The sequence below is a fragment of the Peromyscus leucopus genome, chromosome 9, assembly GCF_004664715.2.
Source record: "Peromyscus leucopus breed LL Stock chromosome 9, UCI_PerLeu_2.1, whole genome shotgun sequence".
In the NCBI taxonomy this organism is placed as follows: Eukaryota; Metazoa; Chordata; class Mammalia; order Rodentia; family Cricetidae; genus Peromyscus; species Peromyscus leucopus.
In genome coordinates this window covers 93,503,857-93,521,137 of record NC_051070.1, presented here as the reverse complement: position 1 = coordinate 93,521,137, position 17,281 = coordinate 93,503,857, and the positions used below count along the sequence as shown (strand labels likewise).

Below are 17,281 nucleotides of genomic sequence, written 5' to 3'. Positions count from 1 at the left end.
AAACTGCTGTGCTGTAAAGTGAGACCAACTGGAAATGGACAGATTTCTATATCAGTGTTAAGAAAGAGGCTGCACATCCATTTTAGATAGGGAAAAACCCAAACATGAGAATGGCTGTGTGCAACAGGTGAAGACCCACAAGAAATCTTGGACCCACATTAGGAATCTTGTCAATCTCTTCAGGAAATGGTGTAGAGTTGGGCGTGGACACAACATTTTCAATTTCCAGGACTGTCTTGTTTGAATTTAGCTAAAATAACTTTAATAATTTAAGCATTTGAAAACTGATAAGCTAGCCTGAGAGCAAGTGTATTTCTGTGACATGCTCTGCCAGGCCTCACAGTAGCTATTGAGCTTTTGTGAAACTCCTTCTGACCTACTTATGAATTTCCCGTTAGTGAAAAATTGCAGATTCCTAAACAAGTCTTTAGAAAACTAAGAGGCCAGCGATGGTGGTTGTCCCTGTAATCCTAGCACTTGGGAGGCTGAAGCAGGAGGACTGCATGGGTTCGAGGCCAGCATGGGCTAGAGAGACTCTGTCTCAAAACAACAAAGGCTTGGGAGGAGAGAACAAACTAAGAAAGATGGTAAGATCTCACTTGTTGCAGTTGGCTTCCACTTAGCTGTTCAGCTTGATGTCTACACACTGCAGTTTGGGCAAATCTAGAGGAAATGGCTATGTGTAATAAATCAGCTGGAACTTGTATTGGCTTAGTCTTCATTTTTCTCAAAAGTATTTAAGCATCTCTTAGTTTGTGAGATTTTCTCAGAACACAAGTAAAACCACAGCACCACACTTCTATTATTATAGACCCTCAGAGTTTAGAATAGCTTATAGAGAAGTCACTGCTTCTAAGAACAACCATGTCTTTCCCAGTGCACTGCTGTTAAAGTATCCCAGAAACATCCATAAAAAGGTACCCGCAAACTCCTGAGTCTATAGCCTTACATTTCTGGAAGATTCTGTATAGCCACTTACTGAACTCTTTGGATGGGTCATTGAACTTTTTCGGTCTTGAGTTTTTGTAGTGACAAAATGAAAGTCTTAGCTAAATTATCTCTCATCTTGTGGACCTCAAAATTCCATGGCAAGGTGAATGTTCCCCAGGTGTTTCTCAGTCAGAAGCATTTATTTCCTTGTAAATTGATCAAAGCATCCGATGCATGTGCTACTTGCTTTGAGGATGCAATCTTTTAAAAAAACATCAACACTAATCAACACTGCAGCAGAAAGTTGTGTCAGTGGAACTGGTGGCGGGGGTGGTGTGGGGTTTACAGGTTTATTATGAACAATGGCCACTGGGGCAAATGGCTAAGCTATCAGAAGCAGGATCAGGGGTCTGGCCTGGTGTTATTCCTGGTCCCCTCCATGCATTCTGCAGCTATACAGGAAAGGGTTAGCAAGTGAGAGCTCAACTACTCTATGAAGTGCGCCCTCTGTGAGAGCCTGCACTATCAGTGAGGCTGGACTATGAAGTGCGCCCTCTGTGAGAGCCTGGACTATCAGTGAGGCTGGACTATGAAGTGCGCCCTCTGTGAGAGCCTGGACTATCAGTGAGGCTGGATTATGAAGTGTGCCCTCTGTGAGAGCCTGCACTACCTGCGAGGCTGGACCATCAGCCCACTTGCCTGGCTCACCAACTCCCTTACTAGTTTACTACTTCACGAACTACTGAGAATTTTTTCAGATTTCTACCCCATTCCTCAACATTCAGATAAAATGTTAGCATTTATTGGACTCTGCACTGAAACCCTCATGGGAGATATTACAGTGTGGAAGCTCGGGTGCAGCTCCCTAGCATATGCAAGGCCCTAGGTTTAATCTCCAAATGTCCAACTGCCCTTTTTCCTCATTTTCTACGTAAGGACTTAGTAAAAGCTACAATGTAGCTTCTGCGAAGATAAAGTAGAAGCATTTGTGTTTCAACAAGTCTAGCACCGTCTTACTAATAGACAGTTGCAGACCTGGAGCTTCCCATCTCAACAGTTGACCACTGAAGCCCAACTGAGCTCATGCACTCACGAGGCCACAGCTGCTGTTCAGTGTCTCCAGCTGCAGGTACTTTAGCCATTTAGGCTACTATGAATAATCAAAGTCTGAGAGTTCCAGAAAATTAACATTCAAGAAATATCAACAAGTTCAGATACATAAGCTATTTAGAAAATTAACAAGCAGATTTTTTTTAAGACAGTTCTCATATAGCCAAATGTAGCCTTGTATTCTTTCTTGGTCCTCCTTTATTCAGTTCACTTTTTTATACAGGATCATGCTAAAATATATTTATGGAAAAAAGGGAAATACAACTTTTTAGCAAGGGAGTACTTCTCAAAAGTTGGCCTACTATTTAAGAGTTGGTAAACAGCTAAAGATGCTGATTTAAATGGGAGAGATGACATTTAATAACAACTGCTACTTTCTATAAGATTCTAATATTTTTATTGATTTAGCATCAAATCCTATAGCTAGAAACCGATCCATGAAACTTAAACTATAGTACCAAGGCATCTGCTTTCCATCTAATGGCTTCAGATCTCATTCACACTGTTTAACTTTTTTCATACAATATAGTTTCAAAGCCAAGAATATTGCATTCAACGAGGTAGCTTATAACTCAGAGCTACCAAGTTCCATACATTATGGAATTTGCAATGTATCTTTGAATTTTAGCTATGTTAAATTGTATACACTGAGGAAGTTTTCAATGTTCATCATACCCAAAAAAGCCAGTTTTTAGTCAAGATAAGCAATGAAAAAGTATAAGACAAAATAATCTGCTTTATTTTTTAACTGTCCATACATTTACAATCATAAAAACCTTCATGCATATAACTTAAGAGATACTTGACTTTCATATTTATTTAAAATTAAGAATGTTACGAAAATCTAATCAGAAAATGTTAAGTGACTAGCAGCCCCAGATTTTTACCAGTTATGAGCAGCATTTAATCATGAATACCATTATTTCCTTTTACACTTAACTAACAGTATTTAGATTAGAACTTCATATGGTTACTTTATGCCACATATCTTATGCCAAAGTTTAATCACAGGCAGAAGTGAGTTTTTAATTGAAGATTTCTTATGGTCCACACTATGAAGATATATTTTAATGAGGATTACATGATGTATAGCCAGCAAAAGAAACCTGTTGGACAGGGTGAACTGCCAACTAGACACACACTGAGCTAGCCCACCACTAGAGGCCATGGCCAGTTCCTGGTTGTGGCCAGCTTGTCCCTGAAGTTCAGGCTTTCAGAGGTCACTGAGTTCTATAATTATCTCCAAGCCATTTTCTCCATGGTCTCTTAAGCTTTGCCTAAACAGCTGGGTATGTTGCCAAGCAACGTCTCCATCTCCTCTGCTTAATTCTGCTTCCAATGTAACTTCTGTGGCACCAGAAAAATCATTATAGGAACGAAGATTTTTATCTGTTGGAGGGAAAAAAAAAGAATTTATACTTGAGTTTTGGTAATTTGAAAAGCATCAGGAGGGTTGGAATGCACTTTTTATAAGACTGACAGTTTAAAAATCAACCCTTAAAAAGGAGATATTTTTCTTTACAAAAGAAATTTATCCTTTGGAACAGAGATATTTTTCCCCTGCACGTGTTTCACCACATACACAAACCTAATACAAAATGAGATTAAATATTTTACCACAGCGATATGAGTAACGCTTTGGTACAGCTCAGTTCAATGCATTGCAGCTCACAGCCTGCACTCTGGCACCCACCTCCCAGCAGGTTGACTTGAGCTTTATCAGACCGTAGTTTCCACCGCACGGATCCACTCTCAAAGCTTTGGCTACTCGTTCTGATGGAAATGTTATCTACTTTCAGGCCAGCTGACCCACACTCAAACTTCCAGGAAATATAAGCAAAAGATGATCCTTCTTTTCGGGCCAAATACACCTAGAAAGTCAGGGAAAGTGGGAGGAATTTTCAGAAGAAATCAGTGCAGAAAGCTGAAGTCTCATCACTGCAGGATACTTTGAATAAACAATAATTAAAGATGAAATTTTCCTGACTAAAAAGATTCTGTTAGCATTTTTTTTTGTTGCCATCAGCAATATCCTATGGCATCTTTTGGTATGTAGAAAGTTATTAGCGTACATGTGTCCCTAAACTATAGTCTATTTAGAAGTTCATTACTTAAAGCAAGCACTGAGAAGAACAATGCTGAGCATGAATTGTCCTTATAAATGACTGCCCCTTAGCTCATCTCCTCAGTCAGGATTTTATACATACTTTCCCATAGTGAGGCCACAGCCTCTCCACGGACATGACATCTGCTCAGCCACTACCGAGGGATGCAGAAGTGCCGTACAGGCTGCCTTTCCAGAGTACTCCATGCTCTTACACGTAGGGCTCCTTCCCACTTTAAATGCCACAGTGTAAGGAGCCCAGGTCTAGGGCTGATTCTAGTACATCCCTGTCACAGGAGCCCTCGCTACATGCCATGGGACTCACATCTGTACCTAGTCCTCTGCAGGCTGACCCACTCCCTCTATTATCTCCTCTTCTGTCTGTACTCCCACAACACCTCTGTGTGTCTGTACCAGAGAAAGAAGGGCTCTGGAAAAGACCCCGTCCTCACTACGTTGCACTAGCCGTGAAGTATAACACTTGCATCTCGATACCCTGACTAGCACGGCTCTGTCCTAACCAGTCCCATCAGATTAAGTGTCTAAGTCCCACTTCCTCCATGACCTCTGCCTAGTCTAGCATGTATCTCAAGGACCAGGCTCCTGCCTTAAATTTAAACTGTCGACTTCCAAATCTTTCAAAATCTCATCATGCCTGAACTCACCAACCTCTCCTTATTTCAGTGTTATTATCTCTTGGGTTTCTGTCTAATGTAACCACATCAAAAGTGCTCTGGGGCTCTGGATTCATGGGGGAGTAGGTTCTAATAAACTTGAAGTAGTTATCAAGCACATGTAATGTAATTATATAAAATATGTAATTATATAATACACACAAATGGGCAAGGTATTCAAATTTGACTGGTTCATCTAGAAACACATAACTGACACTCTTTAACTGTGGCGCATATGGCTGAAAGGACCATATGGCAAATACCTACTATGGCAGCATCTTTTTGTATTTTGTATTATAGTCTCTATCATTGGGTAAAATTAACCACTATTATCATTGTACTAACTCTTTTTTTCCAGGTTAAATAAACTTGTGTGGGTTGGTTTTTGTCAATTTGACACAAACCTAGATATACTTGTGAAGGACTCTTAATTGAGAAAATTACCCTTTCAGAATACTCCAAATGGCAGGAGAAAGTAGAATATAAAGAAAACCTGTGGATCTATAGCTCTTAGTTCATATTCAACAATATAATTGCAGTTCCCATTAATGTGCAAGGGGCTGAAAAAGTAACTTAGCAGGAACTACTGCTGCCTAGTCTAAGATGAGACAGTGTTTCTAAACCCTGTATGTCTGTAGGAAGTCCAAGAACACTAACGTGAAAACACACTATGGAAAATGAAGCTGCACTTGGGGTCCATTATAGATGAGGAATGATCTGGAGAAGGTGAATATAAAGCTCAATTAGAATCAGTCTTCGTACCAGATACTCCAGGCTATCAACGGTTACAAACAAGGTGGGATTAAACCAGCATATATAAATATAGCACTAATCAGGTCTTAGAAAACAAATACCAGAAAAATCAAGTATTAGGCAATCTCTGGCCTTAAACACATCTCACCTGAAAAGCAGACAAGTAGTTCACATTTTTTTTTTAGTAATTTAAGTTCATTCCATAAAAAAAAAATATGAATGCTAGATAAATTAATTTGCTTAAGGGGGGCACTTTTAGCTAAAGCTACAAAATAAACTGGTTACATATATATGCATGAAGGCAAGTCTATGTGGGAGGGCCCATGTCTGGTGGTTTTCTGTTGTATAAGAGAGCAAACTAAACTAGCCATGAGGAAGAAACTAGTAAGCAGCACCCCTCCATGGCCTTTGCTTAAGTTCCTGCCTCCAAGTTACTTCCCTGCTTGAGTTCCTGCCTGACTTCCCTCAGTCGGACTACAAAGGTATAGTCCAAGCTGCTTTTGGCATTGATTTATCACAGCAATAGAAACCCTAGTGAGGGCAACCCTCATTAATTTTAAATGTTATCAGAATTAGTAAATTAGAGATAATATATCTACTGAACAATCTTGCTCTACAAAAATAGTCTTGGGGGCTAGAGAGATGGCTCAGCTATTAAGAGAATGTCTTAGCTCTTACAGAGGACCCGAATTCCAATCCTAGAACTGACATTAGGTGGCTCACAACTTCCTGTGTCTCTATCTGCAAAAGATCTGGATTCTTCTTCTGGTCTAACTGTCACAGTCACCTGCACTTTATATATGTATATATATAAATACACACACACACACACATATATATACATGTGTGTATATGTATGTATATATATGTGTGTATATGTATGTATATGTACATACATATGTATGTATGTATGTATGTATAAAGCAAGAGGCAGAAGCAGGAAGATCTCTGCATTTGAGGCCAGGCTAATGCCACAGCAAGTTTCAGGCCAGCTACAGCTGACAGTAAGACCCTGCCTCAACCCCACCCCCAGATATGGATTGTCAACCACTGTTTGCTTTTCATAAGCTCAGAGGTGTGGCACTATCAAGTCCACTTAAGTTCAGGACAACCTCGCTCTAACAGCCTTTAGTGTTCACCATTCCCACACTGTATGTTCCTCTTGTAGCTGTTTGTAAGAACCTGGGACTCTGTGATGGTACCATAATCCCTGGGAGTCACTGGTCTCAACCATTTTAAATTACTGGGTATCTACTTTAGGATTAGTCACAGCCTGAATACCCCTTTAAAGGAGTGGCCACTAAAGGTTGTTATTTAGGAAAGATAAGCCAAACAAAGCGGCTACCAGAAGAAAGGCGGTTAGAAAGAGCTAAGTCTAGGAGAAAGCAGTGAAGACAAAAATAAACATTTATACCTCAGTAAACATTTCTAAGTCCATGTTTCCCCTAATGATGGGCACAGAATATAGTCATTTAAAGCCAAGTTAATTTCAAATTACTAGCTTACTCTCAGAATTACCTTGATTGTATTGAGTGGGTCTGGGTCACAACTGTAGCTTTGATCATAACTTAAGGATTATAAAAGCTGCTGAACATGCCAGAAAGAACTACTCGGTTACAAATTTATTTATTTTTTTAGTCTTAAAGGTAGTAGCTTTTAAGACCATAGAAACTTAAGATTTATTAGGGTTTATATTTTTAATTCATCAATGCCTAAGAAAACAAACATGCTGTGAGCAAATAAAAGGGTACTTATGCTAAAGTAATGTAATATGGAAACAAACCATATTTATATTAAAAACTCTTATTTCTTTTTTCATACAATATATTCTGTCCACAGTATTTTTACTCAAATGATGAAATGATACTTTTAGATGTGGTAGGAATGTCTAGTTTGGTAACCTGAAGCACATTAAATATGATTTATAGAAAGACTTTGATTATAGTCAAGTCTATGACTAATGAATACCAGCAGGACAAGTAACTCTATCTTATTTAGGAGAGAAAACATTTTCTAAGCTCCCAAATAGTGCGCGCGTGCATGCGTGTGCATGTGTGTGTGTGTGTGTGTGTGTGTGTGTGTGTGTGTGTGTGTGTGTGTGTGTGTTGTAAGTGCATGTGACAGTGGAGGCCAGAAGAGGGATTCAGATCCTGGAGCTGGAGTTCGAGGCAGCTGTGAGCCACCCGACATGGTGAGAACTGAACTTGCATCCTCTACAAGAGCAGTACATGTTTATAATCTTTGAGTCACCTTGCTGGCCCCTGCAGGTTGTCTTCAATGTCCTACTCACAGACCAGTTGCTGCTTACTGGGTTTTTAATTGACAGGCTTCATTTCCACTGTGCCTATTTTCTATGTACTCCCTGGGTGTACTGACGAGATGAGTGCTGCTCTCTGACCTCAGCAGGAACTCTGGTAAAACTGGAATCATGAAGCTTTTTCTCTAGCAACCCAGCCCAGCCCTTTTTAGCATATGCACATACACCGAGGCATGTACAGCTCGTGGGTGAGGTGTCTGTCATGAAATATACAAATAGATCGAGAGTTCAGGACTGAGAAACATTTGCTGTGACTTTCTGGTCTGGCTTTTAGTGAGGGTTGAAGAACTTCTGCAGCATGGACTGCTGATGTTCACTCTAAGTTCCCCATTCATTCCACAGGCACCTGTAGGCACCCTTCCCACAGACACCCAGCAGAGCGCCTGTACTTCAAGGGACTTTAATTCACTGCTGGCACATTGGCATTGCTCATGAATCCTAATTTTGGTTATTCTATTTTATCGCTGAAATTAAAATGAATCCACTTTCAGCTGCCCTGTATTTAAATCCTTCTGTGCTATTTCTGATTCATCCCACCTCTAGCTTCTGGAGTTACCTCCTTGGGGTACTAGTATAATAACCCCATACTCCCTGACTCAACAATTGCAAGGTCATTTGAGTTCTTGGGGTATGACAACTTTTCCCCCTCTACTTTCACTCCCCACTGCTCTGCATACCCTTTCCACACACTGTTCCCCAAGCACAACTTGCTTCCCATCTCTGTACTTCCCTACTTACTATCTCCACAATCCTATGCACTCTGCTCCATATCTTGTCCTAAAGCTGAGAAACTGTCTTCTTACAAAAGCCCACTCACATCTTATTTCTGAATCAGGAAGTTAGTGACTTTTTAAATCTTCTCTTTCCAACATCTGAGATTCATATTCCTCTAGAACTTATGCTATCAAATAGCTAGTCCACATATCCTTCTTATACTAGGTCATTGTCTTAGAAGTTACTATTGTTGTGATGAAACACCATGACCAAAAGCAACGTGGGGAGGAAAGGGTTTATTTAGCTCACAGGTCTATTTAACAGTTCATCATCAAAAGCAGCAAGGGCAGGAACCTGGAGACAGGAGCTAATGTAGAGGCCATGGAGGGATGCTGCTTGATGGCTTGCTCCCCATGGCTTGCTGTCTGATTTTTCTTTCTTTCTTTTTTTTAAAAGAGACTTATTTACTATGTATACAGTGTTTTGTCTGCATGTATGACTGCAGGCCAGAAGAGGGCACCAAATGTTGTTACAGATGGTTGTGAGCCACCATGTGGTTGCTGGGAATTGAACTCAGGACCTCTGGAAGAACAGTCAGCACTCTTAACCTCTGAGTCATCTCTCCAGTCTGCTTTCTTATAGAATCTAAGACCATCAGCCCAGAAATGGCCCCACCCACAGTGGGCTGCGCTCTCCCTCATCAATCATTAATTAAGAAATGCCCTACAGCTTGTGTACAGCCTGATCTTATGGAGGCGTTTTTTTAAAATTGTGGTTTCTTCCTCTCAGTTGTCATAAAACTGCCAGCACAGTCATGGGCCCCTGAGGCTCGCTTCTTTGTTCATCCTGAACACCAACCACATTTGTCAACCTGCATGTTTGCTGAGTGACTAAATGAAACACTCTTGACACAAATGAGTACAGTGACAGAAAAAAGCTGTACAAAAGTCGAGCTTGAGATGTAAATCAGTCAATAGGAAGCTTGTGAAAGGCTCTGAGCACTACAGGGATAAAAGAGAAAGGATAAGCAGGTGAGCTCAAGGGCGCAGATTCAGTCCACACATTCATCATTCATTCTCACATGCAGCAGTCTGCAGTAAACACTGAGTATGTATTAGGCTTCAGACACACGAGTATGGCAAGAAGTGGGAAACGATAAAGGAGATCTTGAAGATGCTGCAGCTCTAAGAGCGACAAGTCTATTCTTACATACAGCTGCTGAGTAACGTGAAGACAAGGTGCACGGTACACAGTGAAAAGAATCTACCAAAGGGGAAAGTCCCAGTTAGCTGGGCCTGGACGTCAAGCAAGCTCTGAGGACAAGCAGTCAGCCAAAAAGGAAAGCAAAGGAGGCTCTGAGGAGAGGGTGGAAGGGAGGGTAGGTGAGGCTCTGAGAAGGGGGAAGGCAGGGTAGGTGCACAGCAGGGCACCAAGCAAGAAGAGGCTGGAGAAACAGAGTGACTTCTGGAAGAACACTCGATTCAAGAGCTACTGAATTTTGGAAAACATTTCTCCAGCAGAGAAAAGAGCACATGCTTGAAGGAAGCACAGCAGACAGGGAGACAAGCTAGGTAATCACTCTCCTGGCTTCTAAAGGGGAGGTGCACTTGCCTCTCTCTCAAAGAGGGCCCTTTTCTTGGTTTGACTTTTATGTTCCTTTCAATTCAGATAATACTGAACACTGTATGTGGAAGCCAGCAAATTTGGTATGTCTGTGTGGCCTTAGGAGGTAAGAGTCTCTAAGACTTTAAAAACAGGCTGCTGGTTATCTGCTGTGTGGGATGTCACTGAGTAACGGAGTGCTGGGAACTGGCCTACAGAGTCAAAAGAGCTGGCAAACAACTGAAGATGGTTGATGTCTCCAAACGGAAGAAGCAAGGTTTAATGAAAACTGCTCTTCTGAGTCTCTATCTTCCTCCTTTCTTCCCTCCCCTCTCCAAGATTCTAGTACTTTTATTGATTTAACATTTTTTACAGGATTTAAACCCTATAGCTCGAAACACATTCCCTCAACATAAAGTACTGTGCCCTACTCTACACTAAAGCATGTCTCAAATAGGCATGTGTGCTTTCTAATGACCTTTGCATTCATTCACATCTCATAATTCCTCATACAATGTACCCTTTCTGACTACAATGTTCTTTTTTGATCCATGTATCAAAACAGGTGATATATGCCTGCTGTTTTGATGAACACCTACTCATCTTTCAGTGTCCAGCTCAAATACTGCCTGTTCTATGGAGATCTGCCCAACTCCCACAGCCAGAGCTAATTACCTTAGCGTTTCCATAGCAATGCACTGACATCCTTATTATAGCACACTGCATGGTAGTTAAGATGGCTGTTTATGTTTTCCCTGTGAGATGGTAAGAGAAAGGACTCATATTCATTCATATGGCTAAGAACAGGTCGGGTATATATAACAGGCATCCAGCAAATGTCTGCAGATGAACACACAAGTGTGGAAGACAAAAGAGAAGTGTGCCAGAGCTGTCCTGCTTCTCAGCACACTGCACCTTCTGCCACACATCATCATTTTCTCTACTATTATTTTCCCTAGCAACACTGATGGCTAGGGAGAAGCATGAGCTTTCTTCATTTCAGCAAGTACAAGCTAGGTCCTGAGTAAGGACGTTTCTGTTCCATTCTACTTTCTGCTTAGGAGTTTTTAGGCTAAATACAGTCTTCCAGAAGATGTCCATCTTCTACCAACTATACAATCATTAGAGACATGCACACCTTGAAATTCCAAGTTTTATTGTTTTGTGTTTATGCATTTCTTTAAGTAAAAATACTTGTGAAATTACAAGCATAATAATCCCATAACCCTTTCTTGGTTCAGTAAGGATTCCTCACTTTATTATTAAATTTGATTATTTATTAGTTAGTTTGTTCGTTTATTTCTTTTGGTTTTTCAAGACAGGGTTTCTCTGTGTAGTTTTGGTGCCTGTCTTGGATCTCGCTCTGTAGACCAGGCTGGCCTTGAACTCACAGAGATCTGCCTGGCTCTGCCACCCGAGTGCTGGGATTATTATTATTTTTTTTTCTATTTTTTTGGGTAGCAAGGTCTCGCCCTGAACTGGGCACATGTTTTCTCAGGCAGGAAACCAGAAAGCTCCAGTAATATTCCAGTTTCTGCCCAACTCGCAGCTAGGATTATAGGTACGTGTGGAACCCCGCTTGTTTCACAGGTGCTGAGGTCATGATTGTATACCAAGTGCTCTTACCTTCTGAGCCACCTGTCCAGCCCCCATTGAATGGAACTTAAACTGAACCTTCTAATAGGGAAGTTGTAAGTTTAGAAACAAAAGCTCACAATGAATTCAAGACAGGAAGCAGACCTTAGTTTTGTTTCTTTGTACTGTCTGGTAGATGCTTATGAACATGCACCTGTATTCTGTGACTTACTGTTTTATTCTACCCAATGTCTTACAAGCAAACAATGTCCTATTTAAATATTTTTTGTAAGTTAATTTTAAAGCTTCCTATGAGTTAATCAACACTGTGTATAGTGGTGGTGGGGGGACAACTATCAATAATATGGCCAGGGGAAGAGGCAGCTAGATGGCACAGTGGGAAAGGCACTGCCAAGCAGTCTGCTGACCTGTGTTCAGGCTTTGGAACCCACAGAAAGGTGGAAGGAGAGCATCAACCCCATAAAGCAATCCTCTGAGCTTTACATATGTGCCATGACATGTGTGCCCATCCCCTGCCCTCCAATATTATCAATAAAAAAATACAGTATTATCTATTCATGTCTTGAGGGTAACACAGATTATTTATGGTGTTTTCAAGGAACAGGGATGCTTGAAAGCAAAGCTCTTATTCCTTATGGGTAAAATGACAATAATGTGCAATTTAGTAAGTATAAGTGAATAACTACAGTGCAACCTTCATTTCAACATTGTAGGGCACAGACAGGAAATAACCAGTACTTGTACTCAATTATTCACATCCTAATGATGCTTGTGAGATAGTTAGCTTGCTGGACATTAGGCTAAATCCATTAAACTTCCCAGTTGCTAGTATTTAGTAGGCTGGTAATACATGGTTGTGAAAGAATTGGAGGGAAGAAGGAGAGATGAGAACATAAGGGAACTGGATGGTTGAGCTGGGTGAGGGACAGAGAGGGAGAGCAAGGAAAGAGATATCTTGATCAAAGGGGCCATTATGGGGTTAGGGAGAAACCTGGTGCCAGGGAAACTCCCAGGAATCCACAAGGATGACTGCAGCTAAGACTCCTAGCAATAGTGGAGAGGGTACCTGAACTGGTCTTCCCCTGTAATCAGATTGGTGAGTACCCTATGCCATCAGAGAACCTTCATCCAGCAATTGATGGAACCAGATGCAGAGATCCACAGCTAAGCACTGGGCCATGCTCTCTAAGTCCAGTCGAAGAGAGGGAGGATGGATTTGTATGAGCAAGGAGGGTCAAGATCATGGTGGGGAAACTCAAGAGACAGCTGACCCTAGCTAGTGGGAGCCCATGGACTCTGAACTGACAGCTGGAGAACCTGCATGGGACCAACCTAGGCCCTCTGAATGTGAGTGACAGTTGTGTGGCTTAGGCAGTTTGTGGGACCCCTGGCAGTGGGACCAGAATGTATCCCTAGTGCATGAACTGGCTTTCTGGAACCCATTCCCTACGGAGGGACGCCTTGCTTAGCCTTGATCCATGGGGGAGGAAGGGCTTGGTCCTGCCTCAACTTGATGTGCCAGACTTTATTGACTCCCCATGGGAGGCCTTACCCTCTCTGAGGAGTTGATGGGGAGTGGGTGGGTGGGTGGAAGGAAAGGAGGGGGAATTGTGGTTGGTATGTAAAATGTATAAAACCTTTTAAATAAAAAGAAAAGGAAGAAAAAAACATTAAATGATAGCACTCTTACACAGTTATGTGATAGACAGTCATGAGGGTTATTGGTTACTTGACTACTTTTTCCTGTGAAAGAATTAAATTCAGGCAGTGGTGAGGAACACTTGTTGCTCTGTAGAGGACCCAGGTTCAATTCCCAATAACCACACTGTGTTTCATAACTACCCATAACTCTAGTTCCAGGTGACCAGATGCCCTCTTTTGGCCCTTGGGGGTACCAAGCATGCACATGGTGCACATACATATATGCAAGCAAAACACATACATAACATATAATGAACAAATCTAATGAAATTTTTAGAAAGAATTATATTTGAACACTGATGAAAATGGATATTTCCATGCTATAAGTGCAAGAATCTCTAGTGCATTTTTGATGAAATGTTGAGAACATGATTTTCTTTTCCCATTTAAAGAATTATCAAAAGCAATTATATCAATTTTCATATTGTATATAATTAGAAAATGGAGGCAATCTATATGTTTAAACAGTAACACAAATTCTAAAGTTTCATGCTTTAAATTACCATGTTCCAGTCTGGCTCAACTTTTCTGAATATGGATTCCATTTTCCACACACCGTTTTCCCATCCAGAGATGTGTTCATTGTTGTCTGAGACTCGGATATAACGGTCCTTTACAATATCATAACGGAGGTGAAACTTCTTGGAGATCTTCTCATTTTCAGAAGGGATGAATAGGGTTTCCTTTCTCTTAAAAAAAAAGTAGAAATTCACTATTCAACATTATGGAAACATAAAAACAAAAAGAAGAAATATTATATACTATAATAAGAGGCCCACTCAAACTGAAAAGGAAAAATGTATTACACCAGAGAAAACTCAGAAAAGATTTTACAGCTTACATGTAATTAGTGCAATACTGATACAACACAAGGCACTGGGAGAGAAGAAGTGTGAGTGGGATTTAATTTTCATCATCTATGATGGTGGTTTGGATGAGAATGGTGCCCATAGACTCACATGTTTGAATACTTGGTTTCCTTTGGAGAAACTATGTGGGAGGGATTAGCCTTGTTAGAGGTGTGTCATGGGCGAGGCTTGAGTCTTCAAAAACCTCCCACCATTCTAATGAGCTCTCTGCTTCCTGCCTGTGGATCAAGAAGTGAGCTCTCAGCTGCTGCTTCAGTGCCTGCCTGGCTGCATGCTGCCTGCTGCCTGCTGCCTTCCTGGCTGCCTGGCTGCCTGCCTGGCTGCCTGCCTGGCTGCCTGCCTGCCTGTCTGCCTGCCTGCCTGTCTGCTGCCTGCCTGCCACATATAAGTTACCTTGGTCATGATGGTTTACTCCAGCAATAGAAAACTAATACATCTACCTAAACTCCTTCATTTTTCCTCCTTTCCACTCTTCCACCTCCATCTGTGACTCTGACACTAAATCTCACTCTCACCTTTCTAAAAGCCTGATCTAAAAGCATTAAGTCAGATGCATTTCTTTTTACCAATATTCTCTCTTCCTTTTTATTTTTTTGAGACCAGATCTTACACTACGTGCCCAAGGCTGGTCTTGAACTCACCATACTCCTACCTACTCATCCTGAATACCAAGAAGACAAGCTTGTGCCACCTTGCCCAGCTGGGACACTTCACTTTAGTGACTCTACAGCACTTCAAACTCTTTAGCAAGGCTTATAGCCTGTAGATGACTGTTCACCGCCTGCCAATGAGATCTCAGTGTTGCTCTTCCCTTTGCTGTATCTCACTATATTACTTTCCTCTTAGTCCCTCAGAAAGGGACAGTGGATTCTTGCCTCAGGACCCTGACCCATGTCACCTTCTGTCTAGAATCTCCACATACATGACTCTTTGACATCCTTTAGGCCTCAAGCTTAAACTATTTCACTAAAATGTACTTTCTTGATACAATAAGTTAGGAATTTGTCAAAGAGGTATTTTGTCATGTAAAAATTACTATAAAAGCCTGTTTTGGCTTAAAATCCCAGACAAATTTGATGTTCTCATCCAAAGTAAATCAATGTCTGATTTAAGAATGAAATAGTCTTTTCTGCCCCAAATCAGTGAATACATCAAACATCTGAAAGTGAAGATATGTTTCGTCTGTGTCTGTATGTGTCTTGACATGTGGCTTTTCCTGTACTCTGGGTTGAGTGATTTTTGTAATGGGCACTGTCCTGGGGAGCATACCTTATCCAAAGTGACAGCCTAATTGCTTCCAGATATTGCCAAGGGCTGCCAGAAGGCAAAAGTATCCACTGTTGAGAATCAGCAATCTGTGTCAATATCTTGATATATTATTTTTTATTTCATCAGAACAATGGGATATAATTTTGTGTTAAACTTTAGGCTCTTGATATTAAAAAGATATCAAAAATTCCCTAAGTACAAGAAACAATGAACACTGTAAAAATATCTAAGATGCGTGTGTGTGTGTGTGTGTGTGTGTGTGTGTGTGTGTGATTGTTAATGTTTTAAAATAGCACAAAGTGGGGTGTGGTGGTACAAACATAATACAGTACTGGGAAAGCTAAGCTAGGAGGATATCAAGTTTGAGGCCAACCTGAACTACACTGTAAGACCTTATCTAAAAAAAAAAAAAAAAAAAAAAAAAATCAAAAACTATATGAAAGAGAATATATGAAAAAATATAATTCTCTAGCAGAATCTGTATATTGCACTGTCAAAAGGTAAATAAAAGAAAGTTATTTTTTAGAATTTGATTTTAATAAGTTCTATTTTAAGATTCTCAATTCTCTTCCTAACTTCTCCCTTTCTCTCTCTGCTTCTCCCTCTTCCTTTCCTCTTTCTGTGACATTGAGGGCTCAGTACCTTGAGAATATGAAGCAAGTAATCCTACAAACTCACATCCTCTGTTTTATCAAAGTTATTTCAGAATACATTACCAACCAAAGGAAATATTTAGAATGATTACCTATTCTCTATTAAAGGATAACTAATTGTCAAATGAAAAGAAAATGTGTGTACATTACTGAATGTAGCATTATGCAAAGAAGCAAAACAACATGTAATAAGATTAATATTTCATAAAAAATTGAGCTCAGGCTGGTCTCAAACTTGAGTTCCTCCTGTCTCAGCCTCCCTAGGGCTGGAACTACAGACATGTGCTATCACTCCTAGCTTGTATAAAACTGTTAAGATAAAACTTTCCTTTCTGGAAACAATATTAGCAGTATTTTCTTCTTGCTCCAAATGACTGTGATTAAGATCCAAATATTTTTAGGATTAACATTCCTTTCTGCTCACTTTTAGAACTCTCATTTATAAAATGGGAGTCAGTGGTTTCTTTTTAAATCCATGCACTAAGATGGTCTCCAGCAACTGAGAAATTCTCAAAGCTTTTAAAATGGGAAAATGATCTCGTTCTGACCCAGTTCGTATTTTAAGTTTAATCAGTGTATACCCATGTAAGACGAAGCACACTCACCCCAAAGATGAAAAGGAAATGAAGACCTAAATAATGTCCATGCTTTCAGTGAACACAGCTGTGAGTTAAATGCGCTCTCTTTAATGGCTTCATCTAGATTCAGACTCCTAACTTGCACTGTGTCAGCAGTGATCGGAACTATTTGTTGAGCTTGGCTGTTGTAATTCTACAGCTAAACCAACATTACTAGCAGCCTGTCACAGATGATGGGATAAACAAAAGAGCAAACACAAAATTTAGTGGGGATAATTCACTCCTTTAGAACATCTGAAAAATGTTACAACAATGGCATATTTACATAAAGGTAACACAAAACATTAATTTGTTCAAACTGTTGAGTTGTCTGGTAACAACATGTGATGGATCACTTTCCTTTCAAGCACT

At 40.5% G+C, this 17,281-nt stretch overlaps 1 protein-coding gene across 2 annotated transcripts in view; it reads right to left on the bottom strand.

Moving 5' to 3' along the window:
- Positions 1–2,756: 2,756 nt before the first annotated feature.
- Ngly1 (N-glycanase 1) overlaps positions 2,757–17,281 on the bottom strand; it is a 58,889-nt gene continuing 44,364 nt past the window's right edge. For both annotated transcript variants that reach the window (XM_028875668.2, XM_028875669.2), the window contains exons 10-12: positions 14,005–14,190; positions 3,734–3,911; positions 2,757–3,429 (exon numbers count right to left, since the gene is read on the bottom strand). In XM_028875668.2, the coding sequence (XP_028731501.1) occupies positions 3,254–3,429; positions 3,734–3,911; positions 14,005–14,190 (540 nt within the window). In that variant the 3' untranslated portion in view covers positions 2,757–3,253. The remainder of the gene's footprint in view (positions 3,430–3,733; positions 3,912–14,004; positions 14,191–17,281) is intronic.